This window comes from Nelusetta ayraudi, unplaced genomic scaffold, assembly GCF_046127955.1.
Source record: "Nelusetta ayraudi isolate G7.1 ecotype Tasmania unplaced genomic scaffold, CSIRO-AGI_Nayr_v1 ptg000019l, whole genome shotgun sequence".
Taxonomy (NCBI): Eukaryota; Metazoa; Chordata; class Actinopteri; order Tetraodontiformes; family Monacanthidae; genus Nelusetta; species Nelusetta ayraudi.
Window position 1 is genome coordinate 9,262,058 of NW_027466069.1, and position 24,268 is coordinate 9,286,325.

At 47.0% G+C, this 24,268-nt stretch overlaps 4 protein-coding genes across 9 annotated transcripts in view; 2 read left to right on the forward strand and 2 right to left on the reverse strand.

Moving 5' to 3' along the window:
• Window positions 1-516: 516 nt before the first annotated feature.
• On the forward strand, window positions 517-6,458 carry LOC142888589 (transcriptional regulator QRICH1-like). The gene is made up of 11 exons (XM_076027037.1): window positions 517-829; window positions 920-1,015; window positions 1,301-1,441; window positions 1,557-2,333; window positions 2,509-2,686; window positions 2,782-2,936; window positions 3,056-3,170; window positions 3,609-3,717; window positions 3,812-3,960; window positions 4,064-4,154; window positions 4,633-6,458. Exons 1-11 carry the CDS (start codon window positions 575-577, stop codon window positions 4,817-4,819), a joined length of 2,253 nt encoding a protein of 750 aa, XP_075883152.1. The 5' UTR covers window positions 517-574; the 3' UTR covers window positions 4,820-6,458.
• LOC142888590 (receptor-type tyrosine-protein phosphatase V-like) lies at window positions 5,280-11,385 on the reverse strand. 5 transcript variants are annotated; one of them, XM_076027038.1, is made up of 11 exons: window positions 11,275-11,385; window positions 10,671-10,763; window positions 10,063-10,162; window positions 9,851-9,941; window positions 9,662-9,738; window positions 9,387-9,521; window positions 8,893-9,015; window positions 8,620-8,780; window positions 8,364-8,499; window positions 7,228-7,286; window positions 5,280-7,084 (listed from the first exon to the last, which is right to left on the reverse strand). In XM_076027038.1, the coding sequence occupies exons 2-11, from the start codon at window positions 10,673-10,675 to the stop codon at window positions 6,880-6,882; spliced, it is 1,092 nt and encodes a 363-aa protein (XP_075883153.1). In that variant the 5' UTR covers window positions 10,676-10,763; window positions 11,275-11,385; the 3' UTR covers window positions 5,280-6,879. The 5 variants fall into 5 exon arrangements, with proteins under 5 accessions (XP_075883153.1, XP_075883157.1, XP_075883155.1 ...); XM_076027042.1 differs by lacking the exon at window positions 11,275-11,385 and adding an exon at window positions 11,171-11,192; XM_076027040.1 differs by lacking the exon at window positions 11,275-11,385 and adding an exon at window positions 10,941-11,089.
• Window positions 11,386-13,358: 1,973 nt separating this feature from the next.
• On the forward strand, window positions 13,359-19,428 carry LOC142888592 (uncharacterized). 2 transcript variants are annotated; one of them, XM_076027045.1, is made up of 7 exons: window positions 13,359-13,763; window positions 14,278-14,355; window positions 14,436-14,539; window positions 14,637-14,845; window positions 16,432-16,490; window positions 17,750-17,932; window positions 18,734-19,428. In XM_076027045.1, the coding sequence occupies exons 1-7, from the start codon at window positions 13,725-13,727 to the stop codon at window positions 18,914-18,916; spliced, it is 855 nt and encodes a 284-aa protein (XP_075883160.1). In that variant the 5' UTR covers window positions 13,359-13,724; the 3' UTR covers window positions 18,917-19,428. The 2 variants fall into 2 exon arrangements, with proteins under 2 accessions (XP_075883160.1, XP_075883161.1); XM_076027046.1 differs by lacking the exon at window positions 13,359-13,763 and adding an exon at window positions 13,965-14,109.
• A 941-nt stretch (window positions 19,429-20,369) lies between these two features.
• The window catches only part of LOC142888591 (prickle-like protein 2), a 29,721-nt gene continuing 25,822 nt past the window's right edge, over window positions 20,370-24,268 (reverse strand). The window contains exons 7-9 of the mRNA XM_076027044.1: window positions 23,603-23,757; window positions 22,727-23,528; window positions 20,370-22,648 (exon numbers count right to left, since the gene is read on the reverse strand). Of these exons, the coding sequence (XP_075883159.1) occupies window positions 21,693-22,648; window positions 22,727-23,528; window positions 23,603-23,757 (1,913 nt within the window). The 3' untranslated portion in view covers window positions 20,370-21,692. The remainder of the gene's footprint in view (window positions 22,649-22,726; window positions 23,529-23,602; window positions 23,758-24,268) is intronic.

Consider the following 24,268-nt stretch of genomic DNA (forward strand, 5'->3'; position numbering starts at 1 on the left):
ATTTCGAAAACATGCAAGCTTTTACTTTAAATTATAAGAGGCCTCATGCAATTTCATTAATCAAAATACGCAAATGCACTTCACGTACATTACCAGATATTTAATAAATAGCCCATATCACGAGATTGTTATTTAAATGTAGTTAAATGGCATTGTTTATATATGCTACCAGTCAAAAGTTTGGACACACTTCGTGCATTTTTTAAAAAAAAAAAACCTTTGCAACTTTCTACACTGCAGATAGATACTGAAGATGAGCAAGATATATGTAATTATGCAGCAAAAAAAAAACCCAAAAAAACATGCGTTGAATGACTGTAAATATGCTTTCTATGAAAGGTGGCAACACTTTTCTTGTGTCCTACATAATGTGTGTTCATACGTAGTTTTGATGCCTTCACTGAGAAACTCCAATGTCAATAGTCATGAGAATGAAAGAAAAATGACTGGTAGTGTAAATAATACATAGAAAGTTTTCAACGGCTGTATCTAATTGCAAACTCCTACAAATTCTGTTTTGCTCAGACCCCCACCCGCCCACCCCCCATCTCGTTAGAAGACATCGTTTTCAACAATGAACAACTCCCTGGATGGCACAGGCTCTTATGAGGAGCTCGTGAGGCAGAAGGCTCGCAGCATACCTCAGCATCGCATGAAGGAGTTCCTGGAGTCTCTGGCCAGCAAGGGACCAGATGCATTGCAAGAGTTCAGTCAGCAAAGTGCAGACACGACCACAACAACCACCACCATGGTCTACCAGCAAGAAGCCAACTGCATCTACACGGACAGCACAGAGGTGGCGGGGTCGCTGTTGGAGCTGGCATGTCCGGTATGACTGTGCACCACTCGCAAGAAAGACCATATGCTGAGACTTTCCCCCGTCTTCCAAGCGCCTGACACTTGCTGTTGTCTTCTGAAGGTTCAGGTGCAGGTGCAGCAGCAACAGCAGCAAATGCAGGAGCCCACATCTCAGCAGCAGACTGTACAACAGAATACGGAGCAACAGATTGTGCAGGTTTGCATTTTAATATACCAAAGAATTCTTACAATCCCTTTAACCCACTTGTTTCGTTCTTAGCTTTTGTAAAATATCACTTTATTATTTACTTGTTTTTGCGTGAAGGTGTTGTAACAAACATTCCTGAATCTGTATTCCCTGTTTCACAGATTATTTTGTACCATGCTACATTGTTTTATTTGTGTTTAGTAGTTTCCTTAAATCCTATATAATATTTCTTCTAATTGCGCTTTAATTTCTGATGTAAACAACAAGTCAGTAATTTTCTGATTCTTGATTTAGTTCCAGATCCAAGGTCAGCAGCAAGGCCAGATGCTGGGTCAAGTTCTCCAAGTGCCCTCGGGCTCACACCAACAGCTTCAAGGTGTGACTACCGCGCAGCTGATTCAGCCAGGGGATCTCACAGAGGAGCAGCAGCAGCAGGTGTGGTGAAAACACGCAATCACTCATTAAACGGTGTCACTCTTTTCGAATTATGGAGGCAATGGCACAATCGGTCACGCATGGATTCTAATCATTGTCTCTTGTTGCACTTCAGCTGCAAGCCCAGCTGGTGGCAGCCGTCGCAGGTGGACAGCAGATTCAAATCCAGACAGTGGGAACGCTCTCTCCCACTCAGCAGCAGGACAACTCGGAGAGGAGGGTGCTCGGAACGACGCAGGGCGCCGGCGTCCTTCAGCCTGCCAAGAAACGCAAAGTGGACATGCCGATCACGGTGTCCTACGCCTTACCTGGCCAGCAAGTGGCCACGGTCCTGGCCATCCCTCAGGGCCAGGGCCAGCAGCAGAGCTTCGTCTCCCTGAGGCCAGATCTTCTGACTGTGGACAGCTCGCACCTCTACAGCGCCACGGGCACCATCACCAGTCCCACGGGGGAGACCTGGACCATCCCCGTCTACTCGGCGCCCGCCACCCCCGGAGGCCGCGAGCAGGTCACGCACATCGCCATCCCCCAGGAAGCCTACAGCACTGTGCAGGTGGCGGGCACGAACAGCACGACCATGACCACGATGCCGACCCAGGTCATGGTGGAAAGCGACAAGTTAAAACTCCCGGCCAGTCAGAGTCAGACCGCTCAGGCTGTTTCGAGCATCACGAGCGCCGGCGGGATGGGCGGCCAAGAGGAAGTGGTGCACACGCTGGCCGCAAACACGCTGTTTCCAGCGCAGCTGATGAATGGGAACATTCACATTCCGGTGGCAGTGCAGGGCTACTCCAACGCCACTCAGTCGCTGATCTGGGATCCACACCAGCAGGTGCTGCACACACAGGGACTGACGGGACAGGACACACAGCAGCTACAGGTTCTAGAGCAGGTGCAGTACTATTTCACTTCTTTATCATGGCAACGTACGTACACTGACCCACCACCTGTTTCCCGCCTTGTGTGATGTTGACAGCGTTGCTGTGCAGCACTGTTTTTTTTTCTTTCTTTTTTTTTAAAGTCTACTCACATTGACAGGCATTTGTTTGCGTGCGTGGTGTGCGCAGGGTCAGACGGTGGTTGCGGAGGTTGACGGCCAGGGCCAGCAGCAGGTGCAGGTGCAGGAGTTGCTGCTGCCAGCCACCCTGAAGCCAGAGGAGGGCTTCGACGTGTGGCGGCTTTGGGCTCAGCGGAAAAACGACGAGTTGGAAAAGTCAGACAAGAACAAACTGGCCCCGATCGGTCGTAAGTATCGTGAATTATCGCCCGAACAGCGTTTATTTATAGGCAACATTTCCTGTCTGCTTTTATCTAACAGCTTTTGTGTGCTGCTCTTTAAGGGCGCCAGGCTCTGCGTTTCCAAGAGGACTTGGTGTCGTGCGCAGTAGCCGAGCTCTGCATGGGTCTCTCTTTGATGACAACGGAAGCTCGGGGGCTTGAAGGGGAGGCTTTCGAGGCCGACGTTCTCTATTATGTGTTTCTGTGCATACAAAAAGTAAGCTGCGCAAAAGTTTGCATGCATTGTTGAGCTTGCTGTTCAAAGTCTCTTCTCTCTAATTTGACTGCCGAGACGGATTTATAGCCCCGTGTGTCTCCTTGTCTCCCTCCCTGCAGTACATGTTTGATAACGGTCGCGTGGACGACGTCTTCTCAGATCAGTACTACACCCGCTTCGCCCAAAGTCTGTACCACATCCTAGAGCCTTGGCGACCATCTGTTCATCCCCTGGGTGAGTCTTGTAATGTAATTTGTGGTAAAAAAAACAAAAAACTTTTACTCTCAGATGGATTGTGCAATACTGAGTGCTGGGTTCACAAGGTGTTGGAACTAATACAGTTTTCTGCATCATCACAGTGTTCAAAGTTTGCTAAATTGCAGAGCTCAGTTGTAGCTTTGTTTTCTGAATGTTCTGTTTGAAAATTACATTTGACCACTGTCCCATATTTTTGATGGAGGCGTGTGGCCTTTAAATAGTACGGAATAGTATTTGGTCTATTTACTCACTGGCTTCAGGGCAGATTCAGTTGCCAGATTCCACATTCATCATGTGGTTTTCATTTTGACTCGGTTATTCATTTATTTATTTATTTATTTATTTATTTATTTACCCACCCACCCCCTCTCTTTTTCTTTTTTGCGTTAATATTTTCCTTGCCCTTTTCTCCAGGGTACATCATCCCGAGCCACGTGACCGAGGAAATGCTGTGGGAATGTAAACAGCTGGGAGCTCACTCTCCCTCCACACTGCTCACGACACTAATGTTCTTCAACACTAAGTAAGCGGCGCACGTGCACGCTGGGGTCGGCCCGGATCAAACCCCACCGTCGGCCGAAACGAACCCGCTGATGTTCTGCCTGCATCTTCCACAGGTATTTCCACCTAAAGACGGTGGAGCAGCATCTCAAGGTGGCCTTCTCCAAGGTCCTGAGGCACACCAGGAAGAGTCCCAACAACCCCAAAGATAAGAGCACCAGCATCCGATACCTGAAGTCAACGGAGAGGTTCATCGGGCAGAAAGGTAGACGTGCACGTGTGTCTTTCGAAGGCCCCCCCCCCCCCCGCGTTTATGTTAAATACAGTTAGTTTTGTTGCTGAAACAGACTGAATCTTTTTCTGTACAGTCACGGATGACATGTACTCGGAGCAGCTGGAGGACCCCGAGAACCCACTGAGGTGCCCCATCAAGCTCTATGATTTCTACCTCTTCAAATGGTAAATGACACAAGACATATCTATCCATCTATCTATCTATCTATCTATCTATCCATCTATCTATCTATCTACCTATCTTTCTATCTTTCTTATCTTTCTATATATCTGACTATCTTTCTATCTATCCTTCTGTCTATCTGTCTAGCTATCTATCTGTCTATCTATCCTTCTATCTATCTATCTTTCTATCTATCTGTCTATCTTTCTATCTATCTATCTATCTAGGCAAATTCTGCAGCTTTGATGCCTTTAGTTGAAAGAGGAAATACTGACATGGGTGTTTAGGGATGCAGCCCATACTTAGTTATTGAATTAGATGTAATACCATGCGGCAAAGCCTCCACCCGCCACCACCACCTCATCAACCTCAAAGTCAAATTCTGCGTTAAACGCTGCAGTAGATACAATCTAGCAAAGACTCCAATTAACCGTGCAATAATATTTACACGTCGCCGTTCCGTCCCGCCCTCTCCGTCAGCCCGCAGAGCGCCAAGGGGCGAAACGACACCTTCTACCTGACCCCCGAGCCCGTGGTCGCTCCCAACAGCCCCATCTGGTACTCCACGCAGCCCATCCCGAAAGAGCAGCTCGAGCAGATGCTCTCCCGCATCCTCGCCGTGCGTGAAATCCAGGACGCCATGAACCTGTCGGAGAGCGTGCACTAGTCGGACACTGAATGGACCGGGACGCTCTCCCCGCGCAGCCTGTTGGCCGCTCCTCGGTGGACTCTCTCCGCTCTGACACCCTCTTGTGGTCTCCTAAGGGCGCCATGTATATGTTTATACTCATCGTGCGACGGCATATACCTAATCACGTTTACTGTACACATCCACATAACAGCCAGTACAGATGATCAGGCATTCACTAATCCTCTTGTCTTCGCTCCCCTGCTTTTGTGTTTGGCCACAGGATGTAGAGTCTAATTCTATTTTTTTTTTTTCTTCTTGAATTAAATTGGACCCAAACGCCTATTTAAATATTATATTTAGCTGTTGGTTGTCTCTACCAATAGTCTTAAAGCAATGCTAGTTTTCTTTCCAGATCATGTTTTAATCTGTAACATATTTCATATATAAATATATAAATATATTTTTGCAGAGCCACTTTGCTAATTATGGACAGGAGTTGTTTTTTTGTGTTTTGTTGCCGTTTCCCCTCAGCTGCCTTGACCGCAGTCCCGTCTCAGTAAATTCCTTTCGGGGTGTTAAGGTTCAAGTAGCCACACAGCAGGCGAAAAGCCCATATCCACTATTGATTCAAGTCACGCTAACTCTTCGTTTGAACCTGAGCCACACGCAAATTCACTTGTACTCCGCCGCTCTTCTCGCTCGGCAGCATTTAATCTCAGCAGGACGTTGACCTTGCTGCAGTGTGTGTCCTGGCCACTCCACCTGCAGCCACTAGCACTTGGAGAGGGACAGAGGGAGGCTGACTGTCGCTGGATCCTCCTCTTCCTCTCCGCTGGCCGTCACCAAACCACAAACCGCCCCAGGGGTGGATCTGTTGTATCATATGTGTTTATTACATGACAGAAAAAAAAGACTCTTGTGGAAAAACAACAACAACAACAACAACAACAAAAGAAAAAAACCTGGGGTTATCCCTCAATGTTGTATACTGTATAAATACTCATAGACTCCTTCATGTACTGTAATGGGGTTGCAGTCATTTTAAGGAGAATGGCAGTGCCTGTGTGTTTTTGAAACATGACCTTTTTTTGTACAGCCACTTATACCATGTGTCTGCCTTTCTAGCAAGTCCGCTATCAGTTCTGCACACGCATCCTTACGTACCGATAGCCTGCATTGTGTGAAATACAATTATGCACAATGTTTTGTTTTTTTTTATATCAAAGAGAAGCTGAAATAAAAGTCATCTCACTACCTAACTTTAGAACAGAAGCATGTGACGGTACAAATACTTGGTCAGACTTGATTTTGTAACGAGTGTGAAAAATCTCTCACATCAGTATTCGCCTGCGCGTGCAGGTGGAAGCAATCTTGCGCTCCATTTGAATTTCCTGGGAACTGAGAACGGGTTTCACCTGAACAGTGAGTGGTTGTATCAGTAGAAACTGCTGAGCGTTCAGTTTTTTTCTCTTGACACAGGTAACGCGTGCTTGTCATTCATAGAGGGCGAGCTCGCCTGAAATTAACATTTTTGAAAATCTTATTTTCTACGTTTGTTAGTGGAGGTTCTGGTGATACTTTCTGATCTGCGGAACTGTTCCGGAGTTCATTCCCAGTACAATGGAAGCGCATGGCAGTCATGTAGTCGCATGTTAAAGCAATGTTTTGTTTTTTTTAAGAAATGAAAATAACGAACGTTAGTGGGTTGAGATCAGTTGGACTCCTGAATATATGTGGACGATACTCGTGGAGGACACAACCATAGGATTCCACTATATTGGCAATGGGTGCAAACACTCAAAGCAGTTTTTGAGGGTGAGAAAAATGTCACCACAGTACGGAAGCACATAGCTGCCACCCTAGAAAAAAAAAAAAGTTTTTTCATAACGTGAAAATGATCACGCAAAAACATGAAACTATCAGGTTATTTCGTGACAAAAGTTTTTTTTTTCTAGGGTTGCAGCAATACGCTTCTGTACCACAAAACTGGGAAGAAGTGGTTGAAATTTACACATTAATGAGTAAACTGTCCCTTTAAAAAAAAATATATTTTTTTGTATATTTGCTGATATTTCTGAGCTCAGGGGGCGTTTGCGTCAACTGAACCGTGAAGAGGACGGCAGCAGCCTCCTCAGTAGGTTGGCAGGGTTCAGAATCTGCTGCACCGGAGTCTGTGTCTGACTAGATGGAGGCGTCTGTTGATGGCTTCGCCTCCTCCTCCTCGTCCTGTTTCCTTGTGAAGAGGGTTCGCTCTGCTGCGTGGATATGTTGGTGTGGGAAGACCTTGTAGATTGCAGGGCTCTGGCATGGGAGGGAGAGAGAAAGTAGGGGTTGGAGGGGGGTGGTTAAAAATCACACCACGCACAAGTTAAAAAAAAAAAAAATGCCATCACACGTTTCAATCAACAGCAGAAGCATGTCTTGATTTAACTTGACGTTCTCACCCTGCTGTGGCTCCTCGGAGCCAGTGGAGCAAACACTGATGGGCAAATATGTACTGCTCCTGTCGGCACACAAAGGAATGGAGAAGTGGTGAAAGGTGTTTTTGATGAGGGCGCACTGATGACACACTCGTCGGGATTCGCACGCGAGAGGCAAATCACGGTCCACTAGATTTGCATTCATTCAATACCGCAGTATTGTTCAGGTTCATTGCTTTAGAAGACAATCCGAAGTGGATGTTTGTTGTGCTGAACCACCAAACACAAAACTGAACTATCAGTCACTGTAAGAGACTGGAGGTTGTGTTTTCCACTGGAGATTTCCTCCTTGACTTCCAGCAGCCATCTTTTTATGCTTGTGGTTTTTTTTTGGTTTTTTCTTTGACCTGAACCGTGTCCTGTGGATGATAATGCCCTCATGGACAACAATCTGATAATTCTCCAGAGGCCATTGAAAACCAAACTGGAGGGTATACTGGTACACGCCTGATGCACGGAACAGCACAAAAGCTTCCTTGACAGTGAAAGTATTTATAGAGAGCAAAAACTAGAATAACCCTTTTCAGAATTTCTTTTGGTTTGTCATCCTTTTGTGAGGAAGGGATGGGATGTAACTACACTGAATGAGTCAATGGAGAATAACTCCTGTATTTCTTTTCTTTTTTTTATCAATTGAAGCACATGGGGGACAGTGTGAAGGCAGCGACTGTAACAAACAATTAACGCTCTGTGTGGAGAAACTGCAGTGACCTTTCAAATGTTACCATGTTTCATATATACCGGGTAATTTGGGAAATATCCTCCTGAATGGATCTTTTGATTGTCATCATATTCAGAGGATCATCGCCAGACTTCCGACTGTGCAGAAGCGGGCAAAACGAAGTCTTTTTTGTCTGCTTTGTCAAATGAATGTAGCCAAGACACATTCTGAAGAGTGGAGCAAGGAAAAGATGTAAAGTATGGACTCCACTCTTTACTGTTCCTCAGTGAGTTCTGGTCAATTTGTAGACAAAGCTGCAGGCACGTGCAGGTGAAACAATGTGGGGCCACTGAGTCTTAATGAAAATGGAGCAAATGTACAAACCTATTTGTTGATGGAAAACTAAAGTTTGACTGCCAGTAAAGGTTAACAGACTCACCAGATTCTGAACCATCCACATCCGATGAAGCCGAAGATCCTCCACAGCAGCGCGGATGTCAGGCCGGATGCCCCTCACGCACAGCTGCATGAGCCACAGCAGGGCCACAAACGTCCCCGAGCGACCAACACCTGCACTAAAAACACACACAAAAAGAGAGCAGAACTTAAAACCCCACATGAATAACAAAACAGGATTTAATGTTTAAAGTCTGACGTGGCACTCATTCGCTAATTGTGGGGGTTGACTGTCTGACCTGCAGTGCACCACCGCCGGACCTAACAGCGGGCCGGCTTCCAAATCCTTTCGTATGTGTTCGGCAAAGAAGCAGAGAGAGCACGGATCCATGGGGACCCCCCGATCAGGCCAGGAAGGGTAGTAGTAGTGTGTGATGATCCTGTCTGTTGGACAGTGTCTCTGAAAGAGGAAAACAACCGCAGTGATCCTTCAATCTGTGATCGATTGCTGTTCCTGTCGAGGCACATGGGAATCCGCCGGCGTGGCTTTGATGGATGCGTCTGTGTCTCACCTGTCGGAGGTTAATGGTGGTGACAAAATAATCCGGGCCCCGCTTATGGTCCACCGTTGTCACCTGGATCAGTCCGTGATTAACTGTCCCTCGTTCCAGAGGCCAGTATTTTTCACACAGCACCTGCACACGGGGACAAAGTCGACGGGCAGAGTTTATCGTTTTCCTTTTCAAATTGTCGTCCTACGTCTTTATCATTTTGATTGATGGGCATTAGAGTATGTCTGTGCAGCAGGCTGGAAGACAGACAGACAGACAGACAGACAGACACACACACACACACACACACACACACACACACACACACACACACACACACACACACACACACACACAGCATCTTTTAAGACCATTTCGTGATACACTTCTCGTCCCTTTTCCCAGCTAACTAAGCTAACTGTGACCCACAGGGAGCAAATAGCACACAGTGGGAAAGGTCCAAATAAAGTCACCAGATTCTGTGAGAGTCAGAGCACAGGAGGCATCTCTCTCACCAGGTCTTTGTGCTTCAGGGCTGTCACCATGATGATTATCCTGACGTTTTGCTCCCACACCATCCTCCAGAAGTCAGCCACGGTGTTTCTCAGGGGACCCTGGGTGCAGATGAAGTCCCTCTCGGTTCCCCCACCCTGAAAAATAAAACGCCACATAAGCATTGATCCCTCGACGCATACAGGTGTAGGCGAGAATTATTCGGGACTGAGCCTCAGCGAAGACTCGATTGTTTTATGATTATTTTTAAAATAAATATTTTGAGAATGAGTCTTACAGGCACAAAATTTGCATTGATGTAGTCCGAGTGCGGATGGGAGTTTTGAACCGACAGTCTCACCCGACAGTGGTCATCTATTTTTGGAACAAAATCAAAAAAGGAAAGAAAAAGAAAGTCATAAAAAACAAAGAAATATCAAGGATCACACATAATTTTGCAGCTCCTGTTTGGCGAGTTTACACTTACACGGCAATATGTAGGGGTATCTGTTTTTTGGTCTGTTGGGCTCTGAGTCCCCTGCCACTTTGGAAAGATCTGTGCCAACTTCATTCAGCTCCTTCACAAAACAAAAGACTTTTTTTTTTCTTCCCCCGAAACAAAACACTTAAGCCTCCTCTCCCCTCCCCTCACCCCCCACCAGAAAGAAGCCTGTCAGGTTTTCAGACAGCGCTCATTACCTCAAACTCAAGTTTAAATCCTCTGTTGTCATATTCAGCAAGTTTCAGGCAATGGAAAGTGAACTCCTGTAGAATCTGAGCTCTTGGAACTGCCTTCACCCTGTGGAACATGATTTCATTAAGGCAAATGCACCTTTGAGACAGGTTATGCACAAATTATATAGATTGAAAATGACAAAAACAATGAGAATAAACAGCACGGCAGACGCTTCTTACGAAGAAATGTGCTGTTTACGAGCACCTCTTTGAAACAGGTTCCGTTTAAAAAAAAACCTGATCGAATGCATTAAAGTTTAAATAGAGGTTAGACGGCTTTGACAACATGCACCAACAACTATATTCACAACATACCCACACACGAATGCTTGTGGTTGTTGAGAGCAGAGTGTTTGTATAATGACAAATATATTTTCACATTAATAATTATCGGAGTCAGACAAAAGCAAGAAGGCTGCTACAAACATTTAAGAAGAAACACATTTTTCACACGGTGGGACCTTTAAAACGGGTTTTGTTACTTAGGAAAAAAACAAACCGCTGACATTGTCAAAATGGGAGATTACTATCGGCCGAGCCCGTCAATTATGTTCTGAGTCAATTGGTGTCACCTCATGTCTCTTGAAAACGTCAGCTCGGTCCTTCAAACACAGTCTGTAGACAGCGGGGGCGACATGAAGACGGGGTCGATTTCACCGCTTATCCTGTGAAGAACAGAATACAAAATTCCATTTGGCCCAGTAATCCTTTGTAAACGCAAACAAATCGATCAGCGTAGCAGTAACATGTTGTCCTCCACACCCCGCTGCCCATTTTTTTTAAACAGAACCATGTGACATTACATAAAAGGATTAAATTATGGAAAGAACAGCTTCACACACAACACAAGTTAGTCCTCTGTCACACGTTTCTTCTATCTCAGTACCCAGAGGGCCGTTGGAATCACACGCACAAAAACAAAACAACAACAAAAAAGAAAAAAACAGACCAAAGAACATTGTCCAGTCTGACATTACTGACTAATGTCCTCTATTTGTTTGTACACTGAGAAAAAAAAGAAAGAAGAAAAGGTCTGCGGGACAATCAAACATGGGCTGACAGAGAAACTTACCCAACAGGAAACAAAAACTGCCCCGACCAGTTCTCAACTCCAAACACCAGCAGACTTAAAGCACAGACAGCTTCATTACTGCATGCTTTTCTGTATGGGGTTACCTTTGCTGGCAGGCGTCTGTCTGCCGAGCGACTCCAAAGTTCCACGAGTTTGAAAAAGACCAGGGTGTTCTGTTGTGTCATGTCAAGGACTTTCTGCTTTCAATTATGCTCTTGTCCCTGGAATGGAGGAGGTGTGATGGGTGGAGACAGAGGGTGGAGTCAGGAACACTAAACCACTGGGCGGTGGAATGTCAGGCCGCGGTGGGTCATCTCACTTTCAATGTGCCTTTTCTAGAAAGAAAAGAAAAGTAGACTTGACTCGTCCCATTTCAACCAGGGAAGCTACTACTACGGCCATGTGAGGCATACGCTGATGATGTGGTAGTACATATCCGAGTGCATTTGCACACACCTGCTGACAGCAATCTGTCGATTAATTTCCCTTAATGCACGAGGGCAGAGCCAATCTATTTAAATGTCAGTAAAAGCTGCATAAATGTTTAGGCAAATACATGTGCTCTTCCAAAACACACACTGAGAATGGCTTTTTAATATATGTAGATATGCGTCACACTATAGTTGTATCTGTATACAACAATCTGACTTCTATACAGAATTGCCATTGCATTGTCCATCAGTTTACTTCCAGCTGCAGTAAAATCTAAAATCAATTGCCTATTTACCGTAACACATAGACGTACGAGTAAGTTGTGTGATCCTGAGAAAACGTCCCGTGACCAAGTCAGATTTACATGTCACTCATCCCTTAAAGGACTAGATGCTTGATTTATTAGCATGTACTGCTATGAAAACAAAGTGTCAATACTGTGTCAATATCAAGCCTTGCATTCTGATGTCCCAATTGCGCAGTAATGTCAGCATAAAAATCACGAAACCCTCAATCAGGGCTATTCAACTAAAATTTTCGAAAGGGACAAATTTTTGGGAGGTTGTCCAGCCAACGGGCCACTCAATCGCCACACCGTTATTTGGTGTTTGTTGCACGGTAGACACATACAAATAGACGGAAAATTCACGATTTATTTGAAAACAGCTTTGTGCAACCAAAATTGATGTTGTGCAAAAAAATTAGAGGTAGCCTAACATCAATAAAGATGCAAGAGCCATGAAAGGATGTAGTGCAAAAATGTTGAAAGTATCGACAACATTCATGTACAATTGCTACAATTGGCTATTTGCTCAAAAAAATAGTTGGCTCTTAAGGCAAAAAAAAAAAAAAAATAGTACCAACAAGACCTGGGTACAACCACAGTTGGTTCACAGTGTATTGAAGTTATGACCTGGTCTTTTACTTTCGGATCAGCGACCACTTCTTCGACAGCAGCAAGCATGCACTCTTTCCCCGTTTCACTGTCAGTGAACGGTCTTTTCTTTTTGCTCAAAATCCATGCAGCACGCAGGGAATGCGGCCATTGAGCTTTGACGCATATTGAGCGCACGGAATAACGTTGTCGACCGCCACTCATCGCTCTGAATAAGTCCTCTTCGCCCCAAGACAGCTGGAATAGGCTCCAGCATTTATCGACACACGTATCTGTCCATTCGTCGTTGGATTTTCGATTTTCTGCATCCACCTTACGTCGCTTAGACAGTGCCATGTTGTTTTGAATGATCGCGCTCGGCGTCTTGGCCGAAAGTGACGCAAAGTGTCGCAAATTGCCGAAGCTGCCGTTGTCATTTATTTCCTGCAGATGTGCCCACGGACCGTGCGAAATAGCTTGCAGGGCCGGTACTGGCCCGCGGGCCGTAAGTTGAATAGCTCTGCCCTAAATGGATCCACATTTTGCACTTCAGGGGGCATGGCTGCCTCCTGGCAGGTCTACCTGCACTTTGTGTAAATATAATAGCACGTTATTAACATAAAAACACAGTTATTTGTGTTTGTGCCCTTTTCCTCTTCCTTTAAAAGTCACGTTTGTAGAGCTGCGCCATCACTTGGCCACACCTGACACCTGCAGGACAGCCGTGACCGGGTCGCGACCAAACACATGGCCCACGGCGCGTGCGCGTTTCTGTTAATGATTTTATATCAGTTTTTATGAGCGCAGACGGATCTGATTGGCCGGCGTGCGAATAGGGAAGTGAGAATCGCTCTTTGAGCAACTGCGGAAACGAGGGGGGGGGGAGGAAATCGTAACGTCGTTGCCGTTGACAGTGTGAGAGTTGCTCAGTGGAAGTGTGCGCATTTATACTTCTTTTCTTTTGACAGAGTCGTTGGTTAGGCATGAAACGGCGAGGGGGAGAATACAGAGAGTAGTCCCACCTTACGACAGGGGAAAAGAGTTTTATTTATTTATTTATTTAGTTTTTTTTATTTATTTATTTTATTTCTTTTTTTTATACTTTTTTTTTTTTACTTCCCCCACTCCCCCGCCCTCCACTGAAAAATGTTTTTGTTATTTTTGCTTTCCGGTGTATCGGACATGAGCGAGGGTTAAAGTTCGCCTGACGCGCTCCCATAAACAGTTGACAAGGCTGAGAGGACGGACATGGATCACGCTCCGCAGCAGGACTCGCACCAGCACAAGGTGACGAACCAACTTCTCCTTCACCGGACTGTACCGTCAGGGGGTTCTGACTGTGACCACGTGACTTCCTTTAATCCCCCAAACCGAAAGCGGCAGCGGACAACATCAGCTACTTGCCATTGAATGTGTTTGTTTCGCAGACTTTGAGAGCTCATTTCAGGCAACTCAGTGCGAGTCAGTCATTCTGTATTTTCATCAGTTTTTCTATTCGTTTTTTTTTTTTTTTTTTTTTTTTTTAGTTCCGAGGACTTTTGCCGTTGCCGTATACGCCTCGTTCTCGGTGGTTTACTCTTGTCTATTGTGATTTTATTGGACTTTTCTTCCCTTGTGATCCTGTCTGTAACATGTGGTGTATAAATAATGTGATTCATTTGTTGTACAAGTCAGCATGACGCCTCTGGTACAATTAACTGATAATTCAATTGAGATTTGCATGAAATGATAACGGCGGTTAACAGCTCAAATGTTGTCACACACCTGTGTAACAGTGCGATTATTTTTTTTCTCTCCTTAGGGTTCCATGTTTTGGCGCAGAGAGCACAGTGATGGATCTGTTGACTGGAGGACCACGGACCACCCCCCACCTCCCCAGGTAGCCTCGGCTCCCTTGTTAAAACAAAGTTATCGCAGCGTATCACGGTGTCATAAACCGATTCCTTAACGTTTATCCAGGACGAGAAGAGGCCGATCAGACGGGTGCCAAGTCCATCCAGACTGAGGCCACGGCCGTCTAATCATTACAGCGCCAAGCATGGTGGCCATTACTCCAGATCCAGGTAAATGTGAAGCGGCGGGAGTTAAAGGCAAAGAATATATGTTGGCGTCCCCTCGGCAAGCTAATTTTCTTTTGTCTGTGTTGTGCCGCCCCCAAAGAGAAGAGCATTCACCCTACGGAACTGACTTCAGCCATCAGAGGCAGTACCATTCAGAACATCGCAGTGGCCATCACTGGAAGGAGCATTACCTGCCCAAACACCACCACCACCACCACCACCACAACACAGCACAGAGGGAGAGGGAGAAAGACAGGGAAAAGGAGTATTATGAGTGGAGAGACAGATCCCCACCACCGCAGAGCAGCAGTAAGTCATTGATTTTTCTGCACTGGTGTGTCAAACAATAAAAAATCTGTCTGAACAATAATAAGATCATCCACCTGGCGGGGTTCGCATGTCCTGCCATCGATACATTGTGGAAGCAGTACACTAGAATTAGACTGGACTAACATCTATACTCTTTACTTTTACCTTCTTTTTTTTTTTTGTTGCTCAAACTGACACTGATACCGAACATGACGGTTATGGTGGTGCAGTGGTTAGCACTGTTGCCTCACAGCAAGAAGGTTGTGGGTTCGGCTCCAGGCCCTGTGGCCTTTCTGTGTGGTGTCTGCCTGTTCTCCCTGCATCTGTGTGGGTTCTCTCCGGGTTCCTCCCACAGTCCAAAAACATCCATGTGAGGTGATGTGTGAACTCTCAATTGACATAGTGTGGCAGACCTCAGAGTACAGGAGAAGGTGGCATCTGGAAAATGGATGGATTCCTTTTACATTTTTTCTAAAGTCTTATTGTCACAATTGCAACATATTCTGTCAACAGCCTAGAAATGAAAAACCCACAAAAGGAAAACTCCATGATATCTTGTCATATCATATCCACGCCTCCCTTCCTGCCTATTTACCCTGAAGTCGCTTTCCTCGTGGGGACCTTCTTCCACGCGGTTCTGCGTTCCCTTTAGGAACCACCAGGTGGCAGTATAAGCAAGCAAACCCCACACACAACCCCCGTTTTTGAAGTCTTCGTTTCAAATAGGTAGAGGTTATTTGCCGTCTTGCTTTCCGCTGGTTGTCAGGTAGTCACACCGGCGACAAACCAGTTACATAATGTTTGTCACCGAGCGGCTCCTTTCCAGCCACAACATGTGGATCATGTCGGCGGATCCGATAAACAACGGCGCCTCCTTGTCGTCGCAATCGAGGCTGATTAAGACGATAATAAACGAGATCTTCATTTAGGGAGGGAGGAGGCGGACAGTTGACAGAGTGTGTTTTAAAAATGTGTCGCCAACAGCGTCTCAATCAGCATCTATGCTCCGGTAGCACCGAGGAGATCCGCTTTATTACATGCTGTGTGTGTGTGTTTTTTTTTTTTTTTTTTATCTTCCCTGGAACTGTGTGTGTTTGCTCTCTGCAGCACTGTGGAGGTGTGTCTGTGTGTATGTGTGAGTGTGCAACAAGGTTGTTTTTGTGCGTGTGTGTGTGTGTGTGTGTGTGTGTGTGTGTGTGTGTGTGTGTGTGTGCCTGAGTGATGGTGCGATGTCGGTGACTCATCGCTGATTTTTGTGTATATGAGAGTGAGAGAGGAGAGGAGAGGAAAAGGGGGAGGAGGTAGTAAGCAGTACATAGTCAGCTTCATCAAACTCTCACTCCTTGTTAAAAAAGAATTAAAATGCAACATGAAGTCGATAAATCACACAACTGTCAAGCCGTTCTGCTTGGTGATGTTAATCCTAGCCCTTCACATATGCCGGGTACAGCTTACAAGACATCCTGCTAGAGTCTGCGGCCAACTCTCGGCGGTGAAAATAATACGTGGCCCTCTGACGTTGCTCCTCAAAGGCGTGCGGTCTCCTTGCCGCGTTGTGTTGACTGTGTTGTTTGTCTGTTTTCCAGCTACGAGAGCTTATCCATCAAGGTCCACCTCCAGCAGAGACAAGGACACGCAGTTCAGTGTAAGTTCGCCAGCAGAAAGCCTGCACCTTGCTCTCCCATCCATTTGCCGCTCTTATCATATAGCGGTTTGTCCTTCATGTCTTTCCAAATCAGTCCGACACATCCACACTGTAACTTTGGAAGGTCTGGATCGATGAAGCCGGAGCGATTTTTCCGGCCCTCGCATGCATTTTCAAGATGGAGGGAATTTGGGCTAGCAGCCATTGATTACTTTCCTCCCTTCATTCGCCGATTTACTTATTTATAGATCGGACTTAGTGCTTGTTTCCCTGCGAGCGCACCGGTAGGATTTAACTACGAGATGCTGCGGAGGGGAGCCGCGGATCGGACGAACACATACGTTTCTCCGCTGACCCGAGCGCTGAAGAGGAGCAGGAGCTGCACATGATGAATCACCGGCGGTCACTGCTGCAGCGAGGAAGTTAATGCGACAAGAGGCAGCGCAGGAATCAACAAATGACTCGCTCCTCGCAGGTTTTTGCGCCGCTCTAATCGGTGTTTGCCTGAAAGGTACAATCTGCGTGATTAACAGCTCATTTAATACATCACACCACGCCAGGCAACGGCTTAATCTTTGTCGCATGTTCTCCCATTAATCTTTCCCGGCGCTGCACTTCAGTGAAGTCTTTTGAACAGGGCAGCGATATTGTGTAACTCTTGAAGATGATTTATTAAGTCGGGGGAGGGTAGGAGGGGGGAGGGGGGCAAACAACGTTTAAGGCTCTTCCTTGCTGCTGCGCCAGTGCAGCGTTCTCACAAAGTCCAACGCTGCACTGAAAGTACCGCATTTCTCATTAATTTTAATGGGAATCCCTGCCGAGCAGCTGGGGCAGACTCACCTCACACCTGAACTCCGTGGCTGCATCATCATTGTGTGTCTCCACGATCTGAGACGGAACAACATAAACGGACGTCAGACGTCACAAAATGGGTTCGCTCTCATTTGACCTGAGGTTCTTTGGGAAGAACCAGCGATGCGTGTTCTAACATGTTCTTCATGGCATGGGCAGCGAGCCGGGACGTGGGGGTGTGCTGCGAATGCGCAACTGTTTGTCGGCTCGCGTCTTTTCAAATTCCCGCTCAGAGCGAACTCTGAAATGAAAAAGGACATGTGGAACATCATTTTAGTCATCCTCTGGTCATTAGCAGCTTAGTCATCCTCCGGGTCTGCAGCCATGTTCTTTTTGGCCGACCGTCCCGAACGCCACGGTCCACCAACTCTCGCTCTCTCTCTCTCTGGCTTGGCTTCGTTCCGCAGGCCGGTCAACAACGCAAGACGAGTCACAGCGGGGACAGAAACCACGGGAGGACAGAGAGCAAAGAGCGGGAAGAGAGCCGCGAGGAAGAGAGCCGCGAGGAAGAGGAGGAGCCGCCTTCAGCTGAGAGCCACACGGTAGCACGAGACCGAGCCATCCAGCGGAAGAGGAGAGAGATAGACGAGGTAAAGTGAGGTGGTGGGGCGGTGTCGCCGTGCCCACGCGTTCACCTTGGCGAAGGGAGGGAGGGTGAGAGAGTGACGGAGGAAGGACCTCCGCAGGAGGAGACGGGAAATAAAAAAGATTTTCCCCTTTTTGTCTGAACATGAATTTTGGAAACGCTCAGCCTCGGGCAGCCACGGCGCCGTAATTGTCCCCATTTTATTCAGCCTCGCCCGAAGCTCTCTCTCGTCCCTCCAGTGGCTTTACCAAGTAGCGCGGCTGCGTTCACTACCCTGCCTGCCCCCTTCCATCGCAGCAGCACGTGCAACGGCGGCGTCTCCAATGTGACAGCCGTCACCATGAGGCCGCGTTTGCGAGAGAGATTGCGGTGCGCCCGTGCGTTTTTTTTTTGTGCGCGCTTCCACCCACTTGACAGAGGAGACGGCCTCTCGCTTTTTTTTTTTTTTTTTTTTTTTCCATATCTCCATGGTTGCAGGATTGTAGAGGAGCGACGAGAGAGGCAGCGCGGCAACAGGTAGTCGAAGTGAAGAGAAAACATTTTCAGACACGCTCGCGAGTGGTTTCGCATGTGAGCGTGGCCGCGGACTGCTAATCCATTTGGTGGTAATCTGATATGCACGGCACAACTTCTGGTCTACTTCTCATCCCTGCAGCATTCCCACCCCACACAGATATTCGTCTTATTATTCTCTTTTTGTCCCGCCGCCTCTCAAGTTTTCCACCTGTGGAGAATTCGCCTCGAAACCCTGCCTGTGTGTGTGTGTGTGTGTGTGTGTGTGTGTGTGTGTGTGTCTCTCTCATAGGCGTACCATGAGGAGTGTGAAATGTTCGGCCTCGTGGCAAAGATGCTGATCGAGAAGGATCCGTCCCTGGAGGTGCCCATTCAGTCCTCGCTGCAGAAGAATCTCAGGGACATCGGCAAGCGCTGCGTGGACGCCATGGAGAAATTCATCGAGGAGTACGACTCGCGGGAGCACGCTCACTGACCACACAAAAATCCCATTCCTTTCTTGCCGGCGCTGATTTTCCCAATCGAAGGTGCGATGGAGTGGAACCCCAGTCGAACGCTGAGAAAACAAGTAACAGGCCCACACTGTTGTCTCGCTGCCTGAACTGTTATAATAATAATTTACAGTGAAACACTGAGCGATGAAGGTGGCAAAAACAAAACCAAAACAAAAAAAACAGCTTCTAAAACTGAGAATGTGATAATAAGCAAATACCCTGGTATTTGCCCATCTGAAGAAATCAAAAGTGTTTTTTTGACACTCATAATTGGTAAGATCACTGGAATTTTAACAGTTTGAGTCTGTGAAACCATTTTCGTAATCTGTTTCTCTGTAAGGCTTTTCCATGTAGGAATTTTGTGTGTCAGTAGGATGTGGCAGCTTTTAATGTAATGGAAATTCCAATTAATTTCAATTTGTACTCTTGTTTCAAACTTGTTTTGTGTTAACTTGGCTGCTTGCAACACTTGCTTGCAATTTCCCCATGTGGGACTAATAAAGGAGTATCTTATCTTATCTTATCTTATCTTATCTTATCTCTTAAAGTTTCAACAATAGTCGAAATAGTCGGAATTTCCCTTCCATCCAATTTCCGTCAGCGGTCCTCCTGCACTCAGCAGGGTCACGGCGGTGCTGGAGCCTGTCCAGGCTGTCTCGGGGTGAAAATAGGGGGTTGATACCCTGGACAATTTGCCCGTTTAATCACTCGGGCAACACAGACAATCATCCACGCTCGCGCTCACACTTATGACAATTCCCAGATGCCAGCCAGACTAATGTGCAGTCTTTGGGAAGTGCGAGGATGCAGCAGTGTCTGGGGAGAAGCCACACTGACACGGTGAGAACATGCAACGCCGCGCAAAGAACACGTGACCTCTCCAGCTGTGAGGCGACGGCGCGAACCGCTGCACCGTGTGAAAAACACGTTTGTGAGGCTAGCCAGGAAAACGCCAGGAAGTGAGGCATATTCCGCAAGTGCGAAATGTAAAACTTTGGTTAGTGAAAATGGAAGTGATTTTAAGATAATGTGAGCGTACCACTACCCAAAATAACCCCTCTCAGTGAGAGCTTCAGCATCAGGGTTATCTCTGCTTGGCCTTGGAGGAACCTTTGTTAATAACTTGGAGTGTGATGAGAAAGATGAGAGTTAACCAGGCATGGTGGGCCTAATGAAAGATTTTATCTTCTGCAAAAGCTTAGTTGCTGTCAGAGGCCCATCTGTAGCGGGAAAAGCTAAAGTTGGTATATCGTGCAGCTTGCTGGCTTAGTTGACCATGAGTGTCAGACATCAAGGCTGAACCCTGATTACAAAAGAAGAAATTATGGTTCCCACATAAAAAGACATCTATTTTTCATGACACTTTGCAATTTCAACAAAACGTTTGCGGCTCACATTTGCCACAAAGATAGGCAGTTTATTTTTCATTTTCTTTACCCTAATTCGGTTCTTGTGTATATTTACTGCAGATATATCTGCACCTTTTGTACATGCAACACCACCAGAAGCAATACATATGTGCATAAGACTTTGTGGTCCTTGAAATACACTTTATTTTCAGAATGAGACAACAACAATAAATAAATTAACATGCAAGTCTCCCTATGTCTACATCATGTTATACAAATAATGATTCTGTAGTTACAAAATATATAAATATTTAAGACCATATGTACATAACATTTACATACTACGGTACATCCATCCATTTATTAAGTTTATTACTATATATACATTTAACAGGTATTATTTCTTTAATATAGTCATCATTACTTTTTGGATTACTGCTATTATTCTAATTTTATTATTGTTATTTGTCTTATCATTATTTGTCTCTATGTAACTGTCAAAGAAAAAACGAAAACAAAAAAACAAAACAAAGCATGTCGCAGAAGATAAAACGGGACCATACCTGACATTACTGTGCCTGAATGGTCAAGGAGCAGAGGCTGTTTGGGGCTCTGTCCTTGGTAAAGCATGGAGAGCCGGCTATGTAGAGCACAACGTTCAACAGACTATTTGTACAAGGTGAAAACGGGGCTAGTGAGCCAACACTATATTCCAGCAGCATTTGGATTCCACTGAGGTAAACAATGACATAGCTTGGAATCTAGCACGTAACTTTCACTATCCCAACACAACTTAGGGTTTTTTTGTTTTTTTTTTGTCCACACAATAAGTTTTACAGCCTGGGGGCTTGGATCACTGAGCTGCGACGGCAACAGTCAGACCGCTTCAGTTTTGACCAATTTTCATCCCTTTTTATTCAAACTGTAAAGGGAGTTTTTTTTTTTCAGTCTCTCTGTAACATAAATACACGCACAGACACATACATCATATTATTTACTTGAACCCCCTGTATGTTTAGCAGTCAGTTTCATCGGAGCTCACTGTTACCATCAGAGGCATTGATCACTCATTGTAAACAGTTCTGTTGTGTAAGCCAGCTGAGCTTCCTCTTATGATTAGATCATTGTGTGTAGGTGTACACAAACACCCGGTGTGGAGTTGTATAAGCTCAAAAGCACAAAATAGGCCGTTTTCTCTCATACAGTCCTAACACACAAACGTGCACGCGGGCACACACACACGCACACACTCATAAACACATTCACTGACAACTGTCTCACTCACCTTCCCACTCACACTGTCCATCCTCTCTGGTGCTTCAACTGTCTCCTTACCTCTCTCTCGTCCCCTCATATCTTTTGCTCTCTTGCTCATCCCTCACCATCCCTTTTCCCCCTCCTTCTAAATCTAGGAAATGATGCAGTTTTTGCTCTTCCTCCTCTGTCGGGTGTGCAGCTGGCCGTGAATTGGCCCATGCAGAGGTCCGTGATGGCCGGCGATCCCCGAGGGGCTGTAGCGGTGACGCAGCTCCTCGTTTTTGATGTAGCAGAGCTGCACCGGCCGAGGGATCGGCTCACCCAGGTAGTAGCTCTCGTCAGCCTCAGACTCGGAGGATGAGGAGCAGCTGGAGCACCAGGGGTCCGCCGCCTCCATGTAGCCATCGCCCCAGCACGGGCCCCCGAGGCCGGCGGGTTGCCAGCCTGCGTTCTGCAGGGTGAGATCAGACGTGGTGCGGGGGCAGGGCCGCTGGGGCTGCTGCCGGTACCCACCTGCTTCCAGGCCAAACACCTCCTGAGTGGCGCCGCCGGCAGGGAAGCGGTCGTAATCCTCCTGGACCCGACGGAAGGGCAGCTCCACCATCTGGGCGGGCCGGTCCGCCACCAGGTGCAGGGCGTTGTCGGAGCGGGAGCGGCGGGAGCGCTTGTGGTGGCGACCGCTGCGGTGTTGCCCGTGGCCGTGGTTCCCGCGGTGGTGTTTACGGCGCCTGGGTTGCGGCTGCTGCTGCTGTGACATGGAATCCTGGAGGCTGATGAGCCGTCTGGGCATTCTGTCGCTCATTGGCGCCATCCGCAGGTTCCCACTGCTGCCCATCACGCCGACGCGGCCTTTGCCTTCGAAGCTAAGTGGCTGCGGGCCGTCCCAGTACTGCAGGGGATAGCCGACTCTCAGCGGGGCATACATGTTGTTGTTGTAGGGCCGGGAGGAGGACAGTGACTCCGAGCTGTGGAACTGCACCGAGGAGCTCAAGGTGCCCATGTTGCTTTTTTCAGACACATTCACACCTGAGTCTTTGCTCAAGTCAGGCATGGAGAACCTAGACAGATGCTCCTGACGCTTGGTAACTCCATCCAGTGAGTTGCCTGCTGTAAGAGACGAAAAAAAAATTGTCACATCACATGAAAACATATTTGATCAGTTTGCAATGACGAACGCATCACTACCTGTAGCATTGGACATAGTGATGGAATCCATTGATCCGCGAGGAGTCTGTTCCAGTGGAGTAAGCGGTTCATTGAAGCTCATGGCATTTATTGGGTTCCGGCGGGTCAGCGGGGGTCTGCCATCTCTCTGGAAGCCATGCATGCTGATGCTCCTTTTGTCTGTGAAGCCCTGGCTTTGGCTGGACATTTCGTTGAAGCTCATCTGGGTGCGCAGCTTGTTGGGCCTGAAGTCTTCCTGGTTGTGATGGGTCCAGTTTTCATTGAAGGAGTGGCCTCTCAGAGCGGCCATCGGGGTCCTCTTGGCATTGCCTTGCTCCTTCCCCCATGAGTCAGGCCTCTTTACTTGGTTGGCGGAACTTTGGGCTGGAGGATGTGCATTTGCGTTGGGATTGTAGCCCTGCCTGAGATTGCACTGACCCAGCAGATGGATGGGCGCGGGGGTCGAGGAGACTTCCCGCTGTGGACCCTCATAGGCTGCGGGGACGTAAGGGTCATCGCGGCTCATCCACACCTGGTTAAGGCTCGGGGCTCGGCTCGGAGTGCGGCTGGGTGTGCGGTTAGGTGTCCTGCTCGGGGTTTGGCTTGATGTTAGGCTCAAGCGGTCCATCTGAACGGAAAGGGGATCACTCTCAGCTGACAGACGGTCGGGCATCGGCGGAGGAGCCGACTGGCGGGCCTCCCCGCTCCGCCTCTCCTGCTCAGCGTTTCTGCGCTCTTTCTTTCCAACCTTAGTACTGTGGCGGGATTCACGGGAACGAGCACTTTGGAAGGCAGAATCTGAGGAGTCTGACTCGTCCGGATCCTGAGGAGTTAAGATTGAAACTGGTAAATGCAAATACAGAGAGGGAAAATTACTGTATTTAGAGCATTACCCACCTGCCCAGCACTGCAGGACCGTGAACAGAAGATCTGGCCCTGCTTTGGCAGAAAAGGACGGCCAAGCAGTGAGCGCTTGCAGTGGGTACAACAAAAACATTCTTCAGTTGCGTGCCAATGCTGCCCATCATACGTCATCTGGCCTTGGTCAATACCTTTGAGAAGAAAGCAAACCAATAAATAGAATGAAATTCATATACTAAAACGTTCTTAAGTCTTTTTGGACTTGCATAAAAATGCAACATAGCGGTCTAGATAGTTTCAGAAACAGAAAACATAATTATATTTGTAAAGTCATTGCAGTTATTTCCAAAATTGGGGTAAAAACAGCGCGTTGACTCTTCGTAGCGAATGAAAGCATCAGCATCAACTGGTTCCTTCCATGACAAAACGCAGTCCTCCAAAGAGACATTTGAAAGGCACTTGTTATTCTGCACTGATGCACGGTTACGCAGTTTGGGAGATAGCAGAAATACATTTCACAAAGCACGCTACCAAGCGAGCAAGATAAAGTAAACCTTTCACAGCATCTCATATGGATCAAATAGGGGGGCATCCTCTCTAGCACAATCTTTTATTGTTTCTGGGACTGGGGATAATAATAACCTTCCACATCTCATTGCACCGACTCCACCTCTCTCCAGCTGTGGCACTCAAGGGTAGCAG

What these genes read in the sequence shown, in the direction of transcription:
- LOC142888590 (XM_076027038.1), bottom strand. An exon ending in TCAATGCAAATTTTGTGCCT is followed by an intron (nt 9,522 to 9,661) that starts GTAAGACTCATT and finishes TTTATTTTTCAG; the next exon opens with GGTGGGGGAACCGAGAGGGA. An exon ending in TGTGGATGGTTCAGAATCTG is followed by an intron (nt 7,287 to 8,363) that starts GTGAGTCTGTTA and finishes GTGTGCCGACAG; the next exon opens with GAGCAGTACATATTTGCCCA.
- LOC142888592 (XM_076027045.1), top strand. Translation starts at nt 13,725, where the DNA reads ATGGATCACGCTCCGCAGCAGGACTCGCACCAGCACAAG. An exon ending in AGGACTCGCACCAGCACAAG is followed by an intron (nt 13,764 to 14,277) that starts GTGACGAACCAA and finishes TTCTCTCCTTAG; the next exon opens with GGTTCCATGTTTTGGCGCAG. An exon ending in AGAGGAGAGAGATAGACGAG is followed by an intron (nt 17,933 to 18,733) that starts GTAAAGTGAGGT and finishes TCTCTCTCATAG; the next exon opens with GCGTACCATGAGGAGTGTGA.
- LOC142888589 (XM_076027037.1), top strand. Translation starts at nt 575, where the DNA reads ATGAACAACTCCCTGGATGGCACAGGCTCTTATGAGGAGCTCGTGAGG. An exon ending in CAAACTGGCCCCGATCGGTC is followed by an intron (nt 2,687 to 2,781) that starts GTAAGTATCGTG and finishes CTGCTCTTTAAG; the next exon opens with GGCGCCAGGCTCTGCGTTTC. An exon ending in GATTTCTACCTCTTCAAATG is followed by an intron (nt 4,155 to 4,632) that starts GTAAATGACACA and finishes CCTCTCCGTCAG; the next exon opens with CCCGCAGAGCGCCAAGGGGC.